The sequence below is a fragment of the Cydia splendana genome, chromosome 19, assembly GCF_910591565.1.
Source record: "Cydia splendana chromosome 19, ilCydSple1.2, whole genome shotgun sequence".
NCBI lineage: Eukaryota > Metazoa > Arthropoda > Insecta > Lepidoptera > Tortricidae > Cydia > Cydia splendana.
Window position 1 is genome coordinate 8,206,594 of NC_085978.1, and position 25,485 is coordinate 8,232,078.

Here is a 25,485-nt window from a genome sequence, read left to right on the forward strand (position 1 = left end):
GCAAATCGTGTCGCTTGGCGTGCAATCGACGTGCAGTTGTTGACAGGTTGCAGTCGGGTTGCAGTCCGTCTAGGCCGGCCCTAAATGAGGAAAAACATCTTAAAACAAAAAACTGAATATGACCGATTTAAAAAAAAGTTGCTGACTGACAAGGAAAAACATCAATTAACCAATTAAGAATATTTCACAATGTAATGTAACGTAAAAAAGTCAAGAACACCATAAAAATCGCCCCTAAGCACTCTTCTATTATGATTTTATACTGCTCACCGTTGTTTATCTTTTTTTATTTCCTGTTCATATGGCAAAACTTGACCAGTTGGCCAAACCCGTTTTGATACGACATCATGGGTCATTTCGAACTGCTCCGTAAAACTAAAACCAGTGCGCCGATGGTCGGACGTTACCGCCGTAAAAAACGAGGTAAAATATTCTATATTTTCTTGTTAACATTTAAATGGGATTTTAACGGTGATGTATTTAGTCAACTTTTTAAAATACTTCTAGAAAACATCAAGATCAAGATATATATAATTAAGTATGCTACATCTCGGTAAGTACATTGTAAACAATTTAGGGAAAAAGAATAACAAATCCATGAGCCGAATTGTAAATAGTGCGAAAAATTTAATATAGGTACTTAGTGTTATTGAAATAAGTAAGTTTTTAGGGTTCCGTACCCAAAAGGTAAAACGGGACCCTATTACTAAGACTTCGCTGTCCGTCCGTCCGTCCGTCCGTCCGTCCGTCTGTCTGTCACCAGGCTGTATCTCACGAACCGTGATAGCTAGACAGTTGAAATTTTCACAGATGAAGTATTTCTGTTGCCGCTATAACAACAAATACTAAAAACAGAATAAAATAAAGATTTAAATGGGGCTCCCATACAACAAACGTGATTATATTTAATTACACAAACGGGTCTACCGCGATATAATTTCGGGTAGTTTAGTGGTGTTTTATTAATATCTCCGTTGACATTTGTTGGGACGTCAGTCTTTCCGTGACCACAGCTGGTGCAACTCAGCTGAAACGTCGGAATTAAAGGTAAAAACAATGAAATTATATCGCGGTAGACCCGTTTGTGTAATTAAATATGTGTACAAAACGCGAGAGTTTAAAGTGTTATATAACAAACGTGATTTTTGACTAAAGTTAAGCAACGTCGGGCGTGGTCAGTACTTGGATGGGTGGCCGTTTTGTTTTTGCATTTTTTTTCCGTTTTTTTTTTCATTATGGTACGGAACCCTTCGTGCGCGAGTCCGACTCGCACTTGCCCGGTTTTTATTCATCGCTTATCTGTTTTAACATAAAACATATTAAACGATCACTACTTCTATTACTTTAGGCCACTACAAATAACAGTGTTAAATGGTGTTGACTACTTTACTGAAATTTCATTTTTTTGTCAACAATTTAACAAGATTCAGATTAAATAAAGAAATCAGGTAGAAATGCCGTACTTACAAACATTTATACACGAAGTCAAAACTCGGTATTTAAACATAAATAAAATACACTCAGTGCCACTTGCACCATTCAGTAACCCGGGGTTAACCGGTTAAACCTGGAGTTACCATGTTTACCAGTGCAATTCTACACTGGGTTGAGGATTTAGCCGGTTAACTCCGGGTTATTGTGATGGTGCAAGTGGCGCTTAGGGTTTATAAAACCCTTTCCGATTTATATTTTTTTTCAGATGGAACAAATAAGTATATTTCCATACAGCGCGGAGGAAAGAGAAATAGTGCTAAAAGAATTTGGTTTTACTGAAACCGGTATAAAAGAAGATGTCGCAGGAATTATGGACTGGTTTCAGAAGCAACCGCATCTGGTTGAAGCAGGAATAGGTAAGATAAGGATGACTCACGTTAGACCGGGCCGTGTCCGACCCGGAGTCTCCGGCGCATGGTTTTCTATGGAAAGTATCACGTTTCCTGTATCACCTCAAGTATCACCTGTCATGGCATCGAAAACGACGCGCCGGAAGTTCCGGTCCGGACACGGCCCGGTCTAACGTGAGTCATCCTTTATGCTTTATCATGAAGCTATGCTTTTTAAGACTCATCTTTTAAATACTCGATGCCTACACTCATCAGTGAGTTACTGATGTCGATGTAAAAGTTAAAATACATCCAGATTATTAAAATCGGTATTTTGAAAAATATTTTGAGTACCTTAAAACCACCCAACTATAGTCTAACCCCCTTATTCATAAAACTTTACGGACCTGATTTAGTTAAATTATGTTTTATCTCTTTCTTACAAATACATAAGTTAAAATGAGAGATAAGGACAAACGAGCTAATTGATGCTTGTAGTGCGTTTATGATGTGACAGTGCATGATTCAAACTTAACCGGTCGCCGTGGTAAGACCTAGGATTTACATAGGGAATGCAAATCGGTTATTTTTTGTATGGAAATAATCGGTTTTTAACCGAAATCGCGGTTATTTCCATACAAAATATAACCGATTTGCATTCCTTAGATTTACCATATCGGTGTTGGTAAAAGCCCGAAGTAAATTAGTAAAATTTAACATTTCGGGCTTTTACCGATCGGCATCGGTAAAACCTAGGTTTTACCGGTAAATCCTAGGTTTTGCCGTACTTCGGGCTTTTACAGTAACATATACACCATTCAGTTTTCATATGTAAAAATAAAATGTTATCGAGGTTTAAATTTCAGTTTTTACCCTACTCACCCCATTTTACGGTATTTTCTGGGTGTTTTCCTTCAATTATGGAAATAATTAGCTTCAGAACACCGTCATGAATTCAAAATAATAACATAACGAAGTTATTCGAGTTATTTTTTGACCATAGTCTAGAGATTTTTGACTATATAGTTGAGTAGTTTTACGGTACAAAGTAATAATTGGTTGGAATAAGTTCTCTTGACGCTTTTATACAAGAATAATGGTAAAAAAGAATACGTTCTATCAGAATGGTAAGCGGATACCGTAACTTACGAAGCTTGTAACTCAATATCTACCGTGTATATACATATATGTACACAACTCGGTATTAACGCTTTCGGATAGTTGGGAAAATTCAGGACTCCTTGAATCAAGGGCGACGTTTGGTTTTAATACTTTTAATTTATATTTAACTGAATTCCCAGATTCTGAAGTTATAGTCAAGATGCTTATAATGGCTAAAGGATCTCGAGAGAAAGTCAAAAGTAAAATAGATAAGTTTTACAAATACAGAGGAATGTCTCCGGATCTGATTCATAGCAGAATAGAACTGTTGAATGGAAATCAAGATTTGTTTACCTTTTAGTAAGTTTTTTAATATTCCTGAATGAAATATGATTTATTTACCATAATATTTTTTAAACTTTTCAGACCAATTTTAAAGATACAATATATACCTAATGTACTTAAAAAGTCTATAGTAACTGTAGTTTTAATCGAGAAACTTTTTTTATGAGAGAAAAATAAATGTGCTCATATATTTACTCACCCTGTTAAGGATGACTCACGCTAGACCGGGCCGAGGCCGGGTCGGAGCTTCAGGAGCTTCGTTTTCTATGGAAAGCACCACGTGATCACCGGTCAGCCGTCATAGAAACATGTCGGCCCGGGCACGGCTCGCTAGCGTGTCATCCTTTATCCTACACCGAGTAGTAAATATCAAATTATATATATAGATATCATCATCATTTATTTAAGAGTTAGACTCTTGTCGGTGGAGCGATTTCCATGCATGTCGGTCCTCTGCCTTCTCCTTGACAGCCTGATGCGACACGACGTTGAGCTTTTCCTTTATTTGATCTATGTACGTTCTCCCCCTCTCCCCCTCCGTCTCGTTGCCTCAACTCTCCCTTCAAGGATATTTTTCATAAATTCGTCGTGTCGTAGCAGGTGTCCAAGCATCTTTCCTCTTCTGTTTTCTATGGTTCTCAACAAACTCCTCTTCTCTCTTACCATGCGTAAAACCTCTTCGTTTGTTTTCTTCTCCGTCCAACTGACTTTTACCATTCGACGCCAGCACCACATCTCAAAAGTATACAGGTTGATTCAGGAGACGTGAGCAGGACTAACACTGCGCATTTTGTAAATTATAAGCAACTGTTTCGTATCAGTATTAGTGAGATTAACGTTAATTTTCTAGTCGAAAAAAAAAAACAAAAAAAATATTTACGACATGCATGGTCACCCTAAAATTAGAATACCTAACTACCGATATTCTGTGTCAAAATGAATATCATCACGGTCTGGTTACTTTTGAAAACTCGTATCTCACTCAAGTTTGACAGTTTATTTTCTTCCTAATCAAAATGCTGTCATTACGGTTAAAGAGGTTTTACGTTTATTAATTAGGTCTTGTAGGGTGACCATGATTGTAGAGAATTAAATTTGCCCTCATCAAAAAGATAAAAAATAGGAAAAATTGTGGTTGTTTCACCTAAATACGCCGGTGATCGATTAATTATCAGTTACTGAGTGTGCAGGATTAGTCCTGCTCACGTCTCATGAATCACCCTGTATATAGATATATGTTTCGAGAAATTTATTGATACTTACGCCTCCTGCTGTAATACTTTGTTAAGTATTCAAATGTTTTGTTATATTTCCAGTCGTCAAGCCATATCAACAAAATTATACGAAGGAATGAGAATTACCACATTAAAGTTCGTTGATCCTAATCCAAGCTCCTTCAAAATTGAGGAGATCTTCAGAAATTCTTACATGGTATGTTAAACCACTTACATAGCTAAAATAGTACCGTAAAATGGGGTGAGTAGGGATTGCGAGGAGAGTCGGGTTATGAATGGGGAGAGAAGGGATGACAGGGGGTGAGATGGTTTTTAAAGGCTACTACTACTTAAATAATGGGGTGCGAAACTCCTCCCTTTAGGCAAACTCGGCTCTGTTCAGCTCAGCAATGCTCCGAGGCCTCCGCGCAATTATTAGGGTTGACACAACTTGACGTCCCTTTGCGTGCACGACCACAGGTAATAGCTTGAATTTTGACAACCCTAAATAGCCAAAAGGGATAGTGCCATATATTAGACAGGGACAGCATGATTCGACCCTGAACCGCTGTCAAACTTCGGTTTTGTAGCAAGTTTCCTTTCTGTCCAGTAGTACTATTATTTATTCTGTGCCACGACATTGCGAGACCCTTAGCCGAAGCCAGTCGCGCAAAGTCGTGGACAGACCGTTATACTTAATAGTTTTCCTCTTCTAGTTAGGTATATTGGGATAATTATGGTTCTAAAAGAAATCGCAACTTTTAATTAAGTATAAGGTTTTTTTCATTTCTTTAGGTCCCAAAAAATCGAAATTTTATTTTATTATTACCTTCTTCGTTTAAGGCGGGAAGAGAACAAATGCTACTTAAATTAAAAAAATTGGCCAAGTGCGAGTCGGACTCGCACACGAAGGGTTCCGTACCATTATCTATAAAAACGGTCACCCATCCAAGTACTGACCCCACCCGACGTTGCTTAACTTCGGTCAAAAATCACGTTTGTTGTATGGGAGCCCCACTTAAATCTTTATTTTATTCTGTTTTTAGTATTTATTTATTTTATTTATTTAAACTTTATTGCACAAAGTATATACAAAAATGTACAAATGGCGGACTTAATGCCAAATGGCATTCTCTACCAGTCAACCATAGGGCCAAACAGACATCTACAATTGGTGCAGAGAGAGAAATATACCTACAACATATATAGCGGCAACAGAAATACATCATCTGTGAAAATTTCAACTGTCTAGCTATCATGGTTCGTGAGATACAGCCTGGTGACAGACGGGCGGACGGACGGACGGACGGACGGACGGGCGGACAGCGGAGTCTTAGTAATAGGGTCCCGTTTTACCCTTTGGGTACGGAACCCTAAAAATGAATGAATGAGCTTATGATTCTCTTCTTCTTCCTCGCGTTATCCCGGCATAACATTTAGCACAAATAAAAATAGGGATGGAGTATAGGTTTTCCAGAATAGTGACTTAATCCCGTTAGAGGTGTCAATATAATAAGTAGTAGGTGTACAAGGTGTGTCATGGGTTTTTCTCAATTTTTTTGTTTACACGACACTCTATCAGATTATTTTTCCTTATGTAGGTACGTCACAATCACAATAATATCATATGTCATGTGAAATTTAAGTCTTATTATTCAAATATATTTTATTCAAAGTGTTTTATATACATTTATTATTTTGTAGGTAATTTGTATTTGAGAAAGTAACACTATTTGTAAAATTACAATTCAGTAATCATTAAATTTCAGGTTGGCGACTTAAGAGTAAAATACGATTACATGCTCGGTGAAATATGGCTTCTGGACCTCAAGAATATTTCTCTGGGCCATTTCTTGAGAATCAACCCCATGGTGGTGCAGAGGGCTTCGCAAATGTTTCAAGTAAAGAACATTTTATCGGTTGTAAAATCTTTTATTTACATACAAGATATATATATATATATATATATATATATATATATATATATATATATATATATATATATATAATACAGTGGTACTACTAAACGAAATTAATAACTAGCTTAAATCTAAAATATGCCCTTGAGCCCATTTTATTGATTTTAGGGGCAGTTATTTTTGACCATAGATAATATAATATCTTGACGAGTAGTAATTTAAAATCAATATAGTTTTAAACTATGAACAAGTCATATAAAACGGTAAGCGTAGGTGTGTGCGTAAACCGATTTTCATTACAACTCTGTCAACAGTGGAAACAAATCAAAATATTTCATTACATAATTTTAATTTGTATTTATTTAAGTTGATACACTACTAATACTACTGTATATAAACAATTGTTTAGTTTTAATTTTTATACATACCAGCATACAGATAAACCATATACGTTCTAATAGTGTTATGGATGTTTTCTATGTATTTAAGTAGGTATTTTGTATATATTTTTTATTATTTATTTATAAGGTGGATACAAACATTAAAAAGAAAAATAAACTAACTTATCTATAAAATAAAAGTAAATTAAAACTAAAAACTAATATTAAATTAAAATACGTCCAAGAAATTGGGCCCCTTTAGCATGGTGCCGAGGACGCTGGCAGCATTTCCCCGCTGTATTGCGATGCTAATAGGTTTTGTATATATTATACAGGGTGTTTGGTACATCGTTTGCCAAATTAAAACGATAGATAGGTTGAGTCATTTGCTATCTTCCCAGGCCTAGAAATTTTTAATTTAGCGCACGTTTATTTTCAGCTGTATGCCAGTATTTCTTAAATTTCAAATTTTTACTTGCGAAGTAGGTAAAAAAAACCATGACCAATTTATTTTTCTTGGCATGAGTAGATAGCAAATTACTCAACCTATCTGCCGTTTTAATTTGGCAAACGATGTACCAAACACCCTGTATTTATCGTTGTCTAAGTAGGTACCCACAACACAAGCCTTATTGAGCTTACCGTGATACTTAGTCAATTTGTGTAAGAATTTCCTTGTATTATTTAGATATTTAAATAATTTTATACTTAACTTAAAATATAGCTATAAAACAAGCCTTTTTATTTGTGTAAGAATGTCCCTATAATATTTATTTATTTTACTTTAGCCAAATAAAATTGATTGCGTTTCAGGATGGATCTGGCTTCAGAGTATTTAGCGTCCACGTACTAAATGTGCCTTCAATCGGACTACAGCTATATAATTTCTTCAAGCAATTTATCAAACCAAAGTTACTGGAAAGACTCATGGTACATGAAACTTTAGAGGAACTCCACAAAGTTTTGCCAAAGATTTATTTACCCAAGGACTATGGGGGTGAAGATTACAGTATGGATGAATTCAAAGGTTAGTTAAAATGTTGTTTTTCATCTCATAGACGTGTATAAGTTTCCATTCATTTATTTTATTATAAAATTATGATTAACGGGTTGGCTTTATAACAAGTTTATCATAATAAAATTCATTACACCAATTTCGTCTTTATTTTTATATTTTAAAAGTAATACAGGATCGCGGCACAGAAAACAGATGGCGCTACTATTGATTAACACAACCTTATATTATAGGCTCTATTATAGGCCTGTTGATTGTTTAAAATTAATATACACAAAAGGCGATTTCTTATCATCCCGCAAAGAAACACGGCCAGATTCGAACTTTAAGATACGTCAATTAATAGATCTAGAAACGACATGGATTAGATGTGTCAGTGTCAAATGTGACGTTTCATCAAACAAACACGTAATTTTTGACACTGACACATCTAATCCATATCGTTTCTAGATCTTTTAATTGACGTATCTTAAAGTTCTAATCGGGCAGACAATCTCTCACCCAAAACTCCGGGGTATGCATGGATGTAAGTAAAAAATAAGGTCATTGGGGGTATGCTTATTTACCTACCCAGGCCGCGTAGCCAAGATGCCAATCGCTTACGCTCCGTAGCGATCGAAACGCAACTGTCACTGTCACACTAATATGGAAGAGTGATAGAGAGACATAATGCTTTTCGTTGTCGAAGCGATAGCGATTGTAACTTTGGCTAGGCCGGCAGGATGCATGTAGTTTTAACGAAGTTCATGACTGCTGTATTTTTTTTATTTACAGACCTGTATCAAAAGGAGTTCCGAAGCGGTAAAACGTTGCAATACTTGTTGGATGGTTGTAAAATGGTATCCGACGAGAAGAAGAGACCTGGTGTTTATAGGAATGAGGATAGGAATGAGGATTTGGCGGGAACCTTCAAAAATTTAAATCTAGATTAATGGCGAATTTATACTTTCATTATTTTTAATTTATTCGGATACTTGGAAATCATTTGAATTTAATGGCACAAGAAAAAGTGAACAATATACGGAAGCTAATTTAATGGATTGTGTTTTGTTTTACTAAAAAGAAACATATTTCCATACCAACACCAGAAATGTACAGTAAATAAATAAATTAATACTCCACTCCAGTATTCGGCAACATTTATGTTCTGCTACCAATTTGATTTCTTAACTATTCATCATCCTAAACAACATAATGAATTAATTATCGTAACAACAATGAACGAACCCTGTACCCCGCAATGGCAATACATAATCCTAAAAAGCTTGAGTCCATGTGCTTGTTGTGCTCAAAATGCGTGGCGTGCGGTACTCGTATCAAAATAAGCAGAGGGCCTACCGCGAACCACGTTCGACGTGTTGTCTCCCTGTCACACTTACATCCGAATTTACAAGTGCGAGAGAGAGGCAACACGTCGAACTATGTTTGCGGTACCAAAGAACCGCCCTGGTACCTGCCCTCTAGTACCAAAGAACCGCATCTGTGTGCGGACTGCACAGGAGGAAAATAAGGTTATTAAAATCTTTATCATACGTCGTGGAAAAAAGTGTTGCGCTCATTGAAGTAAATTTAAACTCAAAATATATTTAATTCCACGAAAGTATACTCTGGCAAGCCAGCTTTGTCAGTAGAAAAACGCGGCAAATTAAAAAAAAATTGGTGCGAATGATCTCCCGTACAAATTTTGAATTGCCAGAATATATTGATACCTTTCCCTTACTGACAAAGTTGGTTTGCCAGATTATACTGATAAAAATAACAAAAGTACGTTACATTATATGAATAAGGTAGTTAATCTATATTTAGCTTTATAAAAGTGCCGTCGAGACCAAAGTCGTCCTGGTAATTCTTTTGGTTTCGTCTGTGTGAGTTGAATCTTGTTGTATAATTATATGGATAAGGAAGTTAATCTATATTTAGCTTCATAAAAGAGCCGTCGAGACCAAAGTCGTCCTGGTAATTCTTTTGGTTTCGTCTGTGTGAGTTGAATCTTGTTGTATAATTATATGGATAAGGAAGTTAATCTATATTTAGCTTCATAAAAGAGCCGTCGAGACCAAAGTCGTCCTGGAAATTCTTTTTAACAATTCTTTTGGTTTCGTCAGTGTGAATTGAATCTTGTTGTATAAAATAAGTCCTCCATGAGGGAGAACATAATGTTCTTTCCCATGCATCTGTAAGAGAATGAGTATTTTTATTGTTATTATGGATTATAATGATAAACATTAAATATGAACAGTTTACTTATTATGATCTTTATTCATTTCTCATCTTAAGTTAGGTTATTTATAATATGAATATAAAAGTAAAATATAAAAACACTTACAAAACAATAAAAATTAATATAAACACATTATAAAAAACCTAACCTAGGGTGCCGCCAGCAGCGGGGCAGGGCCCAAGCTACCGGTGGTCAGGGCCGCAGAGAGAGGAACCGGCGGACTATCCGCGCCGTGTCCAAGATCACCGCCTTCTGCATCTGACCCTTGATCCAACCACCTAGCGAGAGTCTCTCAAGATGTTGGTCGAGACTCTTCGCTATTAGACCGTTCACTGAAACGACTATCGGGACAATGATCGTCGAATCAACATCCCACATGGCGGTTATCTCGTGAGCCAAGTCTAGGTACTTACTGGACTTGTCCTTCTCGGCTTCCACGAGATTCTCATCATGGGGGATGGTGATGTCAACGAGCACGGCCCGACGTTGCGATCGATCTATTATCACGATGTCAGGCTTATTGGCTACAATAGTTCTGTCAGTGATGATAGATCGATCCCAATAGAGCGTGGCACGACCATTCTCGAGAACAGGCGCAGGTAAGTACTTGTAGTACGGTACTTCGCGGTCCACAAGGCCGTATAGAAGAGCAAGTTGCTGGTGAATAATCCTGGCTACGAGATTATGTCTGTGCAAGTACTCGCCGTTAGCAAGATGAGAACAACCAGAAATGATATGCCTGAGTGACTCTCCGGGACGGCGGCATGCCCGACAAATGTCGACCGTACCGTCCTTCAGGATATATTTCCGATAGTTGTTCGTCATCATCACTTCGTCCGCAATTGCACAGGCAAAACCCTCGGTTTCTCCGAAGAGGTCCCCGAATCGTAACCAGTTCACCGACGCGAGCAGGTCCACGTCGGGTCCCGTGAGGGCCTTGTAGAACCGCCCGTGTAGCACCTTACTCTCCCATGCCGCCTTGCGATCCGCAGTACTTAGTACCACAGGTTTGCGCCAGTTCTCGTTTGCCAAGGAGAGCGGCGTTAGGTTCCTGTCTACTGCCACCACATCACGATGCATCCCACACTCGTTGTTAAGGAAATAATTCCTGAGATTGTACACCTCGCGGTTGTGGAGATCCTTCCCAACTAACATTAGGCGCTAAATTTAAGGGTTACAAGAGATTTATATAAGCGCCTATTTACTCTTTAGGTGTTGTTAGTACTCTAAAAATAGGAGTTATAGCCGGCTATAACCCCGTTTTAACCCCGGATTGGGCACAAATTTTATCACCGTAAGATTTATAACAGTGCTACAGTAGGGTTAGGGGATAAAAAAAGAGACATAAGAGCGGTATAGTGGAGCTACAATAGTGTTAATTAATTCTTTAGGAGCTATATGGGTTGCATATAGGTGACTACAAACTGTTGTAGTAGAAGAGCGCTAAAGTAGTGCTGTAATAGCGTTGATTAACAACTTAGGATTTAAAAGGGTGCCAAATAAGCGACTACTAACTGTTTGAGTAGTAGTGTAGAGCTATATAGATGATACTTTCAGCTTTAGATGGTATATTAGCATTTAAAGTCAATATTTGTAACACTCAAGAAGGTAATTGCACATTTTTTCCTTAGCCCTGACTGCTTTGGTTGCAGATGTTTCCATTTTGTATTATTATTTGTAAGCTTGCACTGTGACAGCTTGAAGTGAAATGTAATGGCGGATAAATAAAAGCAAATAATTATTTTAGTTCACCGATGCCGGTGTTATCTGCGGATTTATGATGGCGAAATTAATTACACTGTCAATAACTATATGTATTACTAACAAAATTTTAAAGGGCCTCTGATCCTTTGCATATTTATCTGAATATAATATTTTTTAAATTGTGGTCCACCGTATTTAATTTTCGCAAAATTACACAATATACGTGAAGTTCGGTTTTAAATACAACAATACTAACATTATGTCTATATTGAGTAAAATTATCGATTTTTATTAAGTATTTACGTTCTAATTAACAGTTTTTGTTTTGCTTATTGATTCATCGGTCATATTAACATGGCGCTATAGGCTTAGGTTGTAAGTAAGACTCTAATAACACTATAAGATGTACTAAGGTATTGAATAACGCCCGTCTGCGACTACACGATCTATAAAAGTGACTCATAACTTCTCTTTTCGACTGTAAGTGAGACAAGAGAGTTAAGAAGCGATTGCGAGTAACGGAGATATAAAAGAGTTTTTATCGCCTGTTTAGAACCTTAAGTGAAAATTGCAGCTGCTTATTACTCATATAGATGTTAAGGTGGTAGAATTCACTTTGAGCTATAACACTAGCTGCTTAAGATCCATTATAGCGGCCAAAAAGGCTACTGTGGATCTTAAAGCTATACATGGACTTCTTAAAGACCTTGATGTCACCAGAGCCTGTAAGCTTAGAGTATATAGCTATTCTCCAGCCGTTATATGTCTTTAGGTGATAAAATAAGTGCTAAGTGTCGCCTAATTGTTTGTTGGGTTGGCATTTAGGAAGCCTCGGCCTCCACACTTCCGTGGGATGTACAATCTCATAACTGACGAGCGTGGGTGTAGCATGCGATGTGTGGTGAGCAGTGATCGGACCCTCCGATCCAGGGCGTCCAGCTCGGTCTGAGTCCACCTTAGTATGCCAAAGGAGTATGTGAGTAGGGGCATTACCCAGGCGTTGAAGGCGCGCACTTTGTTGCCTCCTGACAAAAGACTGTTAAGGACTTTTGTGAGCCGACTGAAAAAGCGCTCCTTCACCGACCGTCTAATACCCTCGTCCTCAATACCCAACGACTGTGACATACCAAGGTATTTATAGGTTTCTGATTCAGAGATAGATCTGAAAGACATTGTCTCAGAGAGTTGTAAATTTCTTGAATTTACAACCCTCCCCCGCTGTACATGCATAACCGCACATTTATCGACACCAAATTCCATGTTGATGGCACTACTGAAGACTTCGGTGGTTTTCAGTAACTCCAACAAGTCTTGGCTATTTGGTGCAAATAATTTGAGGTCATCCATGTACAGGAGGTGAGAAATGACTTCACCCTCTCTCTGAAGCCGGCAACCTAGTCCCAAATCCTTCAGCAGGGTGCTGAGGGGATTCAGAGCTAGGCAGAACCACAGGGGACTCAGACTTTCGCCCTGAAAGATTCCTCGCTCAATCCTTATAAAATCCTGCGGGCCAAGGCGGTCATCCCCGCCTCCTGGTTGACGAAGGACTGTGGTCCACTGCCCCATACACGTGCTTAGGAAGGCTCTCAAAGCTGCATCAACTTTATACAACTCTAAGACCCTCCCCAACCATGAATGAGGCACCGAATCATAGGCCTTCTTGTAGTCAATCCAAGCGGCTGAGAGGGCCCCCTTGTTCCGCCGGATTTGTTGGCAGATGGTCATGTCTATGAGGAGGAGCTCTTTAGTACCACGGGACCCAACCCTACATCCATTTTGAGCGGAAGCCAGAATATTGTTTGCAACAATGTGCGCGTTGATTTTTGCTCTCAAGATGGATGTAAGGAGCTTGTATAGTGTAGGCAGGCATGTGATGGGTCTGTAGTTCTTCGCTTCCGTGGTACTACCGGACTTATAGAGCAGGAAGGTGACACCAGTTGTTAAGGAAGGTGGGAGAGAACCAAGCTCGAGGGCTTGTTGAAATTGTGCTGCCAAGCGCGAGTGCGAGCATCGGAACCACTTTAGCCAGAAGTTGTGCAATCCATCCGGCCCAGGACTTTTCCAGTTCTGGGCCGTGCGGATGGCACAACTCACGTCATCGGGGCTGATGGTGACTGCCCCCATAGGTTCGATGGACTCGCACTCACGCTCGACAACACTCATCCAACTCCCCTCGGTGTGTCCGACAGGCACCGACCAGATGCTACGCCAGAAGTCAGTCATGGCAGTAGCATCCGGCGGCTGCGTGTCGGGCGTACGAAGGTTGGTTTCCTCCCACTTTCGGTACACCTTCCTTTGGTCACTTTGAAAAAGGCGATTCTGCTGGAATCGATCCACACGCTCTCTGTAGCGGCGAATACGGTTTGCCCATGCATAGACTTTCTGCTTTAGAAAGTCGATGCGCTCTGTGACATTGGCCATGTAGTCGCGGGGCCTGATGTCCGTTCCCGCGAACGCCTGGTTCACAAAGCGCATTACTCGGGGGCGATTGTTGCCCCCCCTGAAGCAGATCAGCTTTGCGATGAGAGTCCTAAACGAGCTGATACGTCGCTCGATCCGCGCTTGCCATGCAGGGACACCTCCGACGATCCTAGGTGCACGTTCAGCGTCAGGAAACTTGACGCGAGCAACACGGCACGCCGCGATGGCTCCGCAGTACATGATCGAGTGCGTATCATCTAAATCTTTACTAGTCCGTAAATATGGCTCTAGTAAAGCGTTTAGGGCTCCCATTAGCGCTAGATTGCGTCTATTCATAGGCAGACGTGGTAATCGTGGCCTAGAGTTGGTTGTGGCGCGATACTGCGTAATCGCCTCTTCCAAAGTCCTCCTCAGTTGCTCATTAGCAGTCGTACTCACATTCTGACTCGCGAAGTCCCCCTCGTCGGTACAGAAATCAACCCGTGGCGCCGCCGGTGCCAGGTCGGGTGCGGGCACCGGATCCGGCGACGTGGCGGGTAGATCTCGCACCGAGGTGGAGTCCGCGCGAGCAGAGAGAGCCTCCTGGCGAAGCCGATCAAGTGTCGCGTCATCCAAGCGCTTTAGCCGCTGAATGACGCGCACCTGATCCGATAATCGCTGCTCCGACACGGTGATGGTGGGTTCAAGAGCCTGAAACAGAGGCAGTATTCTTGAACGATAGGCGGATAGCTGTGTTCCCCCCTCTGTAGCCCCATAATAGGCGCGCATGACATTCTCGTTCATGGTTCGAGTCCATCGCATGCGTCGCACTATACCACCGGTAGCGGGAGCCGTGGGCGGGGCAGGATGTCCCGCAGGCCCCAAGCGTGCCGGCAGCGGTGGCCGCCCTCGTCGCGCAGGTGGTCGTGGCGGCGGCGGCGGCGGCCCGCCCTCGTCACTTAACCCGTCTGTGTCAGGCGGCGTTGCGAACTCGTTACTTATTATTATTATTATGGATTATAATGATAAACATTAAATATGAACAGTTTACTTATTATTATTATTATGGATTATAATGATAAACATTAAATATGAACAGTTTACTTAAATGTCTTCATTTATTTAATGATAGAAAAAGGTTTTTTCGTCACACCAACTAGTAAGGCTCTCTTGATTGTTGAAAAACTGATAGCAAAATTGCATTTTATTCACATGTGAGGCAAAGTAATCAAATGCAAATTTTGAGTTGTTAGGGTTCCGTAGCCAAATGGCAAAAAACGGAACCCTTATGGATTCGTCATGTCTGTCTGTCTGTCTGTCCGTCCGTATACCTTAACGTAAGATTTTCACACAAAAATTAAAAAAAAAACAATAAATTTTGGGGGTTCCCCATAATTAGAGTTGAAAATCAATTTTTTTTTTAATCAAACCCATACGCGTGGGGTATAGGTCTTTAAAAATGATACTGAGGTTTCTAATATAATTTTTTTCTAAACTGAATAGTTTGCGCGAGAGACACTTCCAAAGTGGTAAAATGTGCCCCCCCCGCCCCTTGTAACTTCTAAAATAAGAGAATGATAAAACTAAAAAAATATATGATGTACATTACAATGCAAACTTCCACGGAAAATTGGTTTGAACGAGATCTAGTAAGTAGTTTTTTTTTAATACGTCATAAATCGTAAACCGCAATTTTATTATGTTGCTTGCTGCTACGGAACCCTTCATGGGCGAGTCCGACTCGCACTTGGCCGCTTTTTTTATGTTTGCTGGTACAATTGACTTTTAAATTATGATTTTGAATGATTAAATATTTTATAACATTCATTTGGATTTGATTTGGTTTTATATCTTACAGTTAATATTTTCTTCGGTTTGGTGTGGTTAAAAATTGTGTAAGTATTTCACTCGGGGGCAAATCTTGTTTAACCTTCGTGCTTGAAACCCTCGCAACGTTCAAATTCTATTTTTTTAACCACGAGCGTATCGAGAATTTTGGAATCTTTCGCTTGCTCGGGTATCAATATTAGCACGAGCGGTTAAACAACAACGTAAAACAAATAACTATTTTTCTGCGTAGACTCAAAGCGTGATTTATTTTTCGAGTTTATAAATAGTATATCTTTTATTAAGTGCATTTTAGATTCATAGTACTTAGGGCATACAAAAAATTCCTGGACTGGCCACTTAGAAAAAATAAGTCGTCTCATATATCAGAATCCAGAAACTTTCAGTATGGCCCACGTATAAAGTTATAAACTATTTTAATTAATAATGGAAATGTGATGTAAATAATTGTTTAAAGGAGGATCCTACTTACTCACTTCATGGTTCAATAAATTTTGGTAATTTTGTTTAATGATGAAAAAAAAATGCATACATTCATAAAACATGTAACATCTTTCATTTCTACTTACCGGCTATGTCTTGGCAAGTTAGATCATCAGTGCCACCCAAATCCTTAGGAATCATATTTTTTGGAAATTTTCCTAAAACCTCTTGTAAGTTTTTGTAAACGTGTATTCTTTGGACCACTTTAGGCTTCAGTACTTTTTTGACCGCAGATAGAATGTACTCCGCAAATGGAGGTAGATTTACAATATGTATACCCTTTAAATTTGGTCCCAGGCATTCCTGTAAATTTATGTATAAACAGCAACAGTCTAAACTGTCCATCGGTAGACCTTATTACAAAAGGCATAAGGTCTACCAATGGGTAGTTAATACTGTGGGTGATGGTACATACTGTAGGTATGTGTATGTAGTGTAGTTTAATCAGATGTGTACATTTTACAAATAGCATAAAACAGTACAGTTAAATGTTTAAGGACTTCGCAGGCAGAGGCTGTGTTCATAAAAACGTACCATTGAACATTTCATGTAAACCGTATTAATTAGTATTAAATATAGGTACAGTCAACTGTAAAAATATGGGTGTACACATCATCTCAAAAATATATGTCCCATACCAGAACTCTTATGTCAGTGAATTAAGAACTATGGGACATATTTTTGAGTAAGTTGTCTACACCCATATTTTTACCGTTGACTGTACACTGCTTTTTTAATATGTTTTCAGACAGGTAATATGTACATTTTCCACTATATCAATAAACGCAATATACTTAGTCTTTATTTGACTTCCTTAATAAAATTCCAGCTTGTATCGGAAATTGAATATTTGACGGAAACTATTTTATCATAATATTATTATTTTTGGTATACCTTAATCTGCTAAGCTTTATTAGCTGCAGACGTTTGAGTATTTTGTATTGTTTTTTCACGCTGAAAAACATGATCTATCGAGCCACATAAAAGTAATTTTATTAAGAGTAACTGCAATTAACAATATCAACAAATGTACTACGTACTCGTACGAACGGTAAAATTTACTGCTTTGTTCGATAGGCTCATATGGAACTGTTTAAAGCATTAAACGTTAAAGCAATATCGATTTGCTTTAATGGTTTTCTCAGTGCATGATCTATATAAAAATATTTACTTACAGTGAAATAATAAATAGCTCTCTGTATGAATACTGGAGTGAACTGCAACGCTAATGGTAAAGTGACGTTGCTGTAGTCGAAAATTACTTGCTCTCCTAGTACGCTGTCGTTCCACATTCTATAGTCGACAATCATGGTTAGCACTTTAGTGAAATCTAGAACAGACACGCCTTCGTTGTATTGCACTCTGAAATATATAAAAATGTTAAGACTTACGTAATAGGTAATTAAAAAAACCGGCCAAGTGCGAGTCGGGCTCGCGCACGAAGGGTTCAGTACCATTACGCAAAAAATGGCAAAAAAATCACGTTTGTTATATGGGAGCCCCACTTTTAAATATTTATTTTATTTCGTTTTTAGTATTTTTTGTTATAGCGGCAACAGAAATACATCATCTGTGAAAATGTCAACTGTCTAGCTATCACAGTTCATGAGATACAGCCTGGTGATAGACAACGACAGACGGACAGTGGAATCATAGTTAGTATTAGGGTCCCGTTCTTACCCTTTGGGTACGGGTACAATTGCAATTTGTTTGACAGTTTAGGAGAGTATTGTATTATATAAAATGACTATAATTTTTTTTTATCATTTATTTACATACAATATATATACAGTGGTAGTACTAAACGAAATTAATGACTAAATGACTATTTCTTTTCTCTTCTTACAGCAATTTGTAATAAAAAATTAGCATTTATAACTTATGTCTATTGTGCTTTTAAATTTGTTAGAATTTTGTACAACAAATTCAATGAACCTTACAAAATGAGTACAGGTAAAACTAATTTTTAATAGAATACTCGTTAACCAGCAATTATTTATTGAATGAAAAACAAAAAATCTATCTCATACCTTAATATTACACACTAGTTATTTACCTTAATATGGTAACTCTGTGGTTTTCTTGCGTTTTTCGAGGTAACGTTATCCAAAAACCGTCTTTTATATACTTAATCAAATTAGGATCCATTAGGTCTCTGTTACCCAATAACTCTGGCATCTTGGGTCTCACGGAGTAGTAGTTGTCTATCTTTTTTTTCACTTTTTCTATACTAAACTTTCTCATAACTAGTAGCCTGGCAATGAACTGGTCATCTATAAAAAATAATAAAATCAACATTTCTGTACCATACAAAGCCTAAATTGGTAGCCATATTTGTCTTGAAGAGGGAGTGCTCCCGGTACCTCTTTTCTATAAAAAAAAAACAATACCGAAACCGGGAAGGGGTTCCCGCCATACTAATCCAGTACCGGGAGCGTTTTCTAGTCTAGGATTCTCCTGTACCTATTTATTTAAAAAATAGGAGGTTATCTTTTAGGAAAATGTCTTATCTTCAATATTTAAAGTACTTACTTCCCCTCTATGTGGTCCGTGGCACCCTGTAAAGGTAACTTTGAAAGCGATGTAATTTTGAAAATGGTAACTATCTACTAAACTAAAGCACTTTCTGCTCTATGTACAGTTAGCAATAGTAAGCAAGATGCTCTGGGTCTTGATATGCATAGCAATAGCTTAAGTGTTGCTAAAGTGTGAAGTGCTTCTGGTTTTATAGATATTAAGGTGCAGGGGGGCCAATTCGACTGCGGAGTAATCTCAACTAATCGAAACATCTTCCATATTTTACATTATTAATTATAGTGCCATATATGTCCAGAGAGTCCAGGGACCCGGGTATGTCCTTAAACTACGTCCAAGACCACCGGTGGACGGGCAGCAGCGTCCCTCAAATTCGGTGTACTCGACTGCGATCGCCAACCCGCCTGCCAAGCGTGGCGATTATGGCATTCACCCCCCATCATGATGAGCACAATAGAACCACGGCCCCGAGGTTCCGGCGACCCCCGGTGCTCTGGCTATGGTAGCGGTCAGGGCATTAGCGGGGTCAGGGGTGCTAAGAATCTCCGGCAAAGATCCGGCTACCCGCCCCGACGACGACTGGCCCTGGTAACACACAACATACGCACTATGAGGACTGACGAAAAGATCTGCGAGCTGGAAGAGGAACTGAGCAGGTTACACTGGGACATTGTAGGGTTATGCGAAGTCCGTAGAGAGGGGGAGGACACGACAACCCTGAAGTCTGGTAACTTGCTCTACCACCGGGAGGGCGACCAACAGTCCCAAGGTGGTGTCGGGTTTCTCGTTCACAAGTCCCTCGTAAACAACATAATAACCATCGACAGTGTGTCGAGCAGGGTGGTATACCTAATACTCAGAGTATCCAAAAGATATTCGCTGAAGGTCATTCAGGTATACGCACCGACCTCGTCACACTCCGATGATGAAGTAGAAGCTATGTATGAGGACGTAAGTAGGGCCATACATACTTCTAAAACCTACTTTACTGTTGTTATGGGGGACTTCAACGCAAAGTTGGGCAAGAGGAGCGGGGATGAGTTGAGAGTGGGGCAATTTGGGTATGGGCAACGGAACCCTAGGGGTCAGAGGCTGGCCGACTTTCTGGAGAGAGAGGAACTCTTCATGATGAACTCTTTCTTCCAGAAGCCGCCTCACAGGAAATGGACCTGGATGAGTCCTGACGGTTCCACGAGAAACGAGATAGACTTCATCATGACCGACAAGAAACGGATATTCAGTGATGTCTCTGTGATCAACAGGGTAAAGACCGGTAGTGATCACCGAATCGTAAGAGGCACACTGAATATCAATATTAAACTTGAAAGGTCCAGCCTGATGAAGTCTACGCTCCGACCTACTCGAGCCTATGTTCAAAACCCCGAAAGCTTTCAACTCGAGCTCTCTAACCGCTTTGCTTGCCTAGAGAACTTGGCTTCAGTGGACGAAATCAACGACGGGCTAGTGGAAACTGTCCACACAGTAGGGTCTAAGTTTTTTAGATCCCGCCGTAAAGATAGACCTCAGAAATTGACCGAGCAAACCTTAAACCTCATGGCTGAACGACGCTCGCTACAGTTGCAGTCTCCCGATGACGCGGAGTCATATAGGCAGCTCAATAGACGTATATCTAAGTCCTTGCGACATGATCTGCGTCTCTTTAATACTAACCGTATTAAAGAGACTATTGAGCGAAACCAAGGCTCCAAAGTGTTCGCAAAGGACAAGTCTATTGGGCAAAGCCAGCTGACAAAGCTGAAACGGGAAGATGGCAGCATAGCGTCGAGCAAAGCGGAGGTTTTAGGTGAGATCGAGAGGTTCTATGGACAGTTATACACTTCGATCGCAAAGCCCGTTGACAGCTTGGTAGGAGATCCAAGAGCCAAGCTGTCCCGACATTATACCGAAGATATCCCGGACATCAGTCTGTACGAGATTAGGATGGCCCTGAAGCAGCTTAAGAACAACAAGGCGCCGGGCAAAGACGGAATCACTTCAGAGCTTCTGAGAGCGGGTGGAACACCGGTACTTAAAGTCCTCCAGAAGCTCTTTAATTCCGTCTTGTCCGAGGGCATAACGCCTGAAACATGGAATAGAGGCGAGGTGGTGCTGTTCTTCAAAAAAGGTGATAACAACCTATTGAAGAACTACAGACCCATCACGCTTCTGAGCCATGTCTATAAGCTGTTTTCAAGGGTCATCACGAACCGTCTCGAACACAGACTTGATGACTTCCAGCCTCCCGAACAAGCCGGTTTCCGAAAAGGCTATAGTACCATAGACCACATCCATACGCTGCGGCAAGTTATACAGAAGATCGAAGAGTATAACTTGCCATTATGCTTAGCGTTTGTGGACTATGAGAAAGCCTTCGATTCGGTGGAAACATGGGCGGTGCTTGAGTCTCTTCAGCGATGCCATATTGACTATCGGTACATCGAAGTGTTGAAGTGTTTGTATAGTAACGCCACCATGTCGGTCCGAGTACAGGAGCAGAGCACGAGGGCGATTCCATTGCGAAGAGGCGTAAGGCAGGGAGACGTTATCTCTCCGAAACTGTTTACTGCCGTAATGGAAGACGCCTTCAAGCTCCTGGAATGGGAAGGACTTGGCATCAACATCAACGGCGAATACATCACTCACCTTCGGTTTGCCGACGATATCGTAGTCATGGCAAAGTCGATGGAGGAACTCAGCATGATGCTCGATGACCTCAACCGAGTTTCACAACGGGTGGGCTTGAAAATGAACATGGACAAGACGAAACTTATGTCAAATGCCAATGTTGTGCCCATCCCAGTCTCTGTTGGGAACTCGGTACTCGAAGTTGTTGACTCGTACATCTACCTAGGACAAGTAGTCCAATTAGGTAGGTCCAACTTCGAGAAAGAGGTCAACCGCCGAATCCAACTCTGTTGGGCAGCGTTCGGGAAACTACGTAATGTCTTTTCGTCCGACATACCTCAGTGCCTCAAGACGAAAGTCTTTAATCAATGTGTGTTACCAGTGATGACTTACGGCTCCGAAACGTGGTCTTTCACTATCGGCCTCATCTCAAAACTTAAAGTCGCTCAACGAGCTATGGAGAGGGCTATGCTCGGAGTTTCTCTACGTGATCGAATCAGAAATGAGGAGATCCGTAGACGAACTAAAGTCACCGACATAGCCCACCGGATTAGCAAGCTGAAGTGGCAATGGGCAGGCCACATTGCACGCAGAGAAGATGGCCGATGGGGTCGAAAAGTGCTCGAGTGGAGACCACGGACTAGCAAGCGCAGCGTAGGACGTCCACCCACAAGATGGACAGACGATCTTGTTAAGGTCGCCGGAAGACGCTGGATGCGGGTCGCTTCCAACCGGCACGTATGGAGGTCCAAGGGGGAGGCCTATGTTCAGCAGTGGACGTCTTATGGCTGAGATGATGATGATGATGATGATATGTCCAGATGCTGCCAGGCAGAGTGATGGCAGGTGGGCCAAAATGTTAACAGAATGGTGGCCGCTTTCAGACGAAAGAAGTGCCTGGCGTCCGTTGGCTCGTTGGGTGGACGACATTCAGAAGATTGCGGGTCACTTATAGATGAGATTGGCTCAGGACCGGGATAAGTGGCGTACTCGAAGACAGGCCTATGCGATAAAAGGCTGATATGATGATATGATGTGATGTGTTGTGTGTGACTCAAGTTAATAATATAGGTAAAACATGGAAGATAATTCGATTAGTTGAAATTACCTCGCAGTCGAAATTGTCCCCTGCACCTTATCCATTTTCTAAATTACCCAGCTTTCGAAGTTACCTCAATGCACCTTATATAAACTCACGTAACTGTCCTGCTGGCAAATGCGGCTCTTTTTGATACCACCCGTGAATGGTCCTCAGCTTGTCATCTAAGGAACCTGGGTCAACGCCAAGGTCATTCAAAAGCTGTTCTAAGGTTCCTCTATCGGAATTTAGAAGTATTCTTGAGTTGAACGCTAAGTCTTCATTTTCTTTCTGTAAATAACAAAACAGCGAAATAATTATAATGTAGGTTTCTTTCAGAAACTTCAATATTTCATTATATACAGGTTGAAATGTGGATTTAAAAAATTGCTGTATAAATCATGTGTGCGGGCGACGTTTTGATAGAGATGGCGAAATAAAAGTCTAAACGGCAAAATAATATCAACTTACTTAATAATTAAGCATACACCCAAATATTCCGAAATATGTTTTTGCCGACTCTCATAACCTCGATTTTCATAATCCCGATTTTTTATATGTCCGAAATATCGAAATTACGACTTTGAAAACCACGAAAAAAGAAAATCACGACTATGTTATTTCCGAATATTTAAAATCCGATTTAACTAGTGGGAATAACCCAACGGGTCAGTTCAAAAACCAGATGTATCATGAAGTGTTATGGCGCGGTGGCTTATATTTCTGCAACTATGCAAAGTAGCAATGTAGCTTGGATAGGAATATTAAATGCCAAACAATAGTACAAGTGTCCAAATGCGAAGACTGAAGGCCGAGCTCCGCGTAGAGCTGAAAGCTCGGAGCGTCCGGCGGGTTCGCGCTTCCCACAACTTCCACAAGTGTTTTAAAAGCGAAGGTCGAAAAGAGATAATATAATATATCTTATATACCTTTAAACGAGCAATTCTGTGTATGGTCCTGGGTTCGAATCCCGGTAAGGGCATTTATTTGTGTGATGAACACAGATATTTGTTCCTTAGTCATGGGTGTTTTCTATGTATATAAGTATGTATTTATCTATATACTTAAGTATCTTTATATCGTCGCCTAGTACCCATAGTACAAGCTATGCTTAGTTTGGGGTTAGGTCGATCTGTGTAAGATGTCCCCAATATTTATTTATTTATTTATATACATATTTCGGAATCTCGGAAACGGCTCTAACGATTTCGATAAAATTTGCTATATCGGAGTTTTCGGGGCGAAAAAACGATCTAGCTAGGTCTTATCTCTGGGAAAACGTGCATTTTTGAGTTTTTATTTATGTTTTCCGAGCAAAGCTCGGTCTCCCAGATATTAGTGCTAGAACACGTAACAATAGCACAAGTACCTAATCAATCAATACCTAGTAGGTACAAGTACCATTGCGGCTGTGTGCCAGATACAGCCTAGTCGACATTTTTGTCTTCAATCGAACTCACGCTTGAACCTAAAGGCACACCTCTTCGGGACGCATCGGACCTTCGCCCTTATGCAGATATCGGCCTAGGGCCTTCACAATAGCTGTCTACACGTTTCACTTAAACCATTGCTGCTGTGTCCCTAAAATTACCTAAACGCATTTTTGTTCTTAAATCCGACTCACGCTTGACAGTAGATTTCTAATAGGTTTTCCTGTCATCTTTCGGTAAAGAACTAGGGGGGGGGGGGATGGTCATTTTTTGTCTATTTTCTTGAATAACTTCTAAACTGTTTATCCTAAAATTATAAAAAAAATATGTTTGAGATTCTCACAATGAGCCCTTTCGATTGATATATAACACAATATAGTTTGCAAAACTTTGTTTTTTAATTTCCTTATTTACCCCCCAAAAGTAGCCCCTATGTTTAAAATTAATTTGTTGACGTTACATGTCCGTCTTTGGGTCACAGACTTACATATGTGTACCAAATTTCAACTTAATTGGTCCAGTAGTTTCGGACCAAATAGGCTGTGACAGACGGACGGACAGACAGACGCACGAGTGATCCTATAAGGGTTCCGTTTTTTCCTTTTGAGTTACGGAACCCTAAAAATCGTCTTTTTTGCTTTTAGGAAATATACACTTTCGTGATTTTCATCGTTCGTAATTACGACAGTCGGAATTTTGATGGGTCGAGCATTTGAAAAACGGAATACTAAAGTTCGATAGGTATTCTAAAATTCGGCATAAAATATTTCGGTATTATGTAGTGTACCCCTGATACCTACTAGTAGATATAGAGTTACATATTAAGAAAACAGTTCATTACAATACATATTTGCCTTGAATAAACACAAGTAACTTACAACACAAGTGATGTCTTTGTACGAAATATATGTATTTCCACTCAAAATAAAATAAAATAAACTAATTTGCAAGACCGACGTGATCCCATAAATGTTCCGTGAGCAAAGTTTTGTACGGAACACTAAAAATATTATGCATCACTCCGTTAGATAAGGTTAAATTAAAAACGTCTAAAACTTAAACTTTCTTTCAGTTTATGGTTGAATTAAAATATGACGCTGTATATTTCACAAAAAAATCATAAAATACTAGAACAAGTACTACTCAAAGGCGTGAGTGTGAGTACTACTCAAAAATTTCATAAAATACTAGAACACTATATTTCTAGCATAAAACACGTGTACTTACAATGTTATACATCTTTGTTTATGATACTACATCCACTAAGAAGTTCACTGTCGATGCTTCTCGTTATGAATGGAGTGTTACCGTATAAATGGGTACAGATTGTACAGATAGGTACATTAACTAAACTAACATTTACC

The 25,485-nt window shown here is 39.7% G+C and overlaps 4 protein-coding genes across 4 annotated transcripts in view; 2 read left to right on the forward strand and 2 right to left on the reverse strand.

Moving 5' to 3' along the window:
- Window positions 1–11,154, reverse strand: part of LOC134800243 (uncharacterized) — a 299,703-nt gene extending 288,549 nt beyond the window's left edge. The window contains exon 1 of the mRNA XM_063772748.1: window positions 10,162–11,154. Within this exon, the coding sequence (XP_063628818.1) occupies window positions 10,211–11,098 (888 nt within the window). The 5' untranslated portion in view covers window positions 11,099–11,154 and the 3' untranslated portion in view covers window positions 10,162–10,210. The remainder of the gene's footprint in view (window positions 1–10,161) is intronic.
- LOC134800220 (alpha-tocopherol transfer protein-like) overlaps window positions 1–25,485 on the forward strand; it is a 284,102-nt gene that overhangs the window by 146,370 nt on the left and 112,247 nt on the right. The window lies entirely within an intron of this gene.
- LOC134800231 (alpha-tocopherol transfer protein-like) lies at window positions 292–9,640 on the forward strand. Its single transcript, XM_063772732.1, has 7 exons — window positions 292–423; window positions 1,700–1,850; window positions 3,125–3,284; window positions 4,586–4,700; window positions 6,253–6,384; window positions 7,596–7,809; window positions 8,572–9,640. Exons 2-7 carry the CDS (start codon window positions 1,700–1,702, stop codon window positions 8,727–8,729), a joined length of 930 nt encoding a protein of 309 aa, XP_063628802.1. The 5' UTR covers window positions 292–423; the 3' UTR covers window positions 8,730–9,640.
- On the reverse strand, window positions 9,793–25,416 carry LOC134800219 (alpha-tocopherol transfer protein-like). Its single transcript, XM_063772717.1, has 6 exons — window positions 25,349–25,416; window positions 22,811–22,982; window positions 18,510–18,726; window positions 17,629–17,815; window positions 16,540–16,756; window positions 9,793–9,971 (listed from the first exon to the last, which is right to left on the reverse strand). The coding sequence occupies exons 1-6, from the start codon at window positions 25,358–25,360 to the stop codon at window positions 9,817–9,819; spliced, it is 960 nt and encodes a 319-aa protein (XP_063628787.1). The 5' UTR covers window positions 25,361–25,416; the 3' UTR covers window positions 9,793–9,816.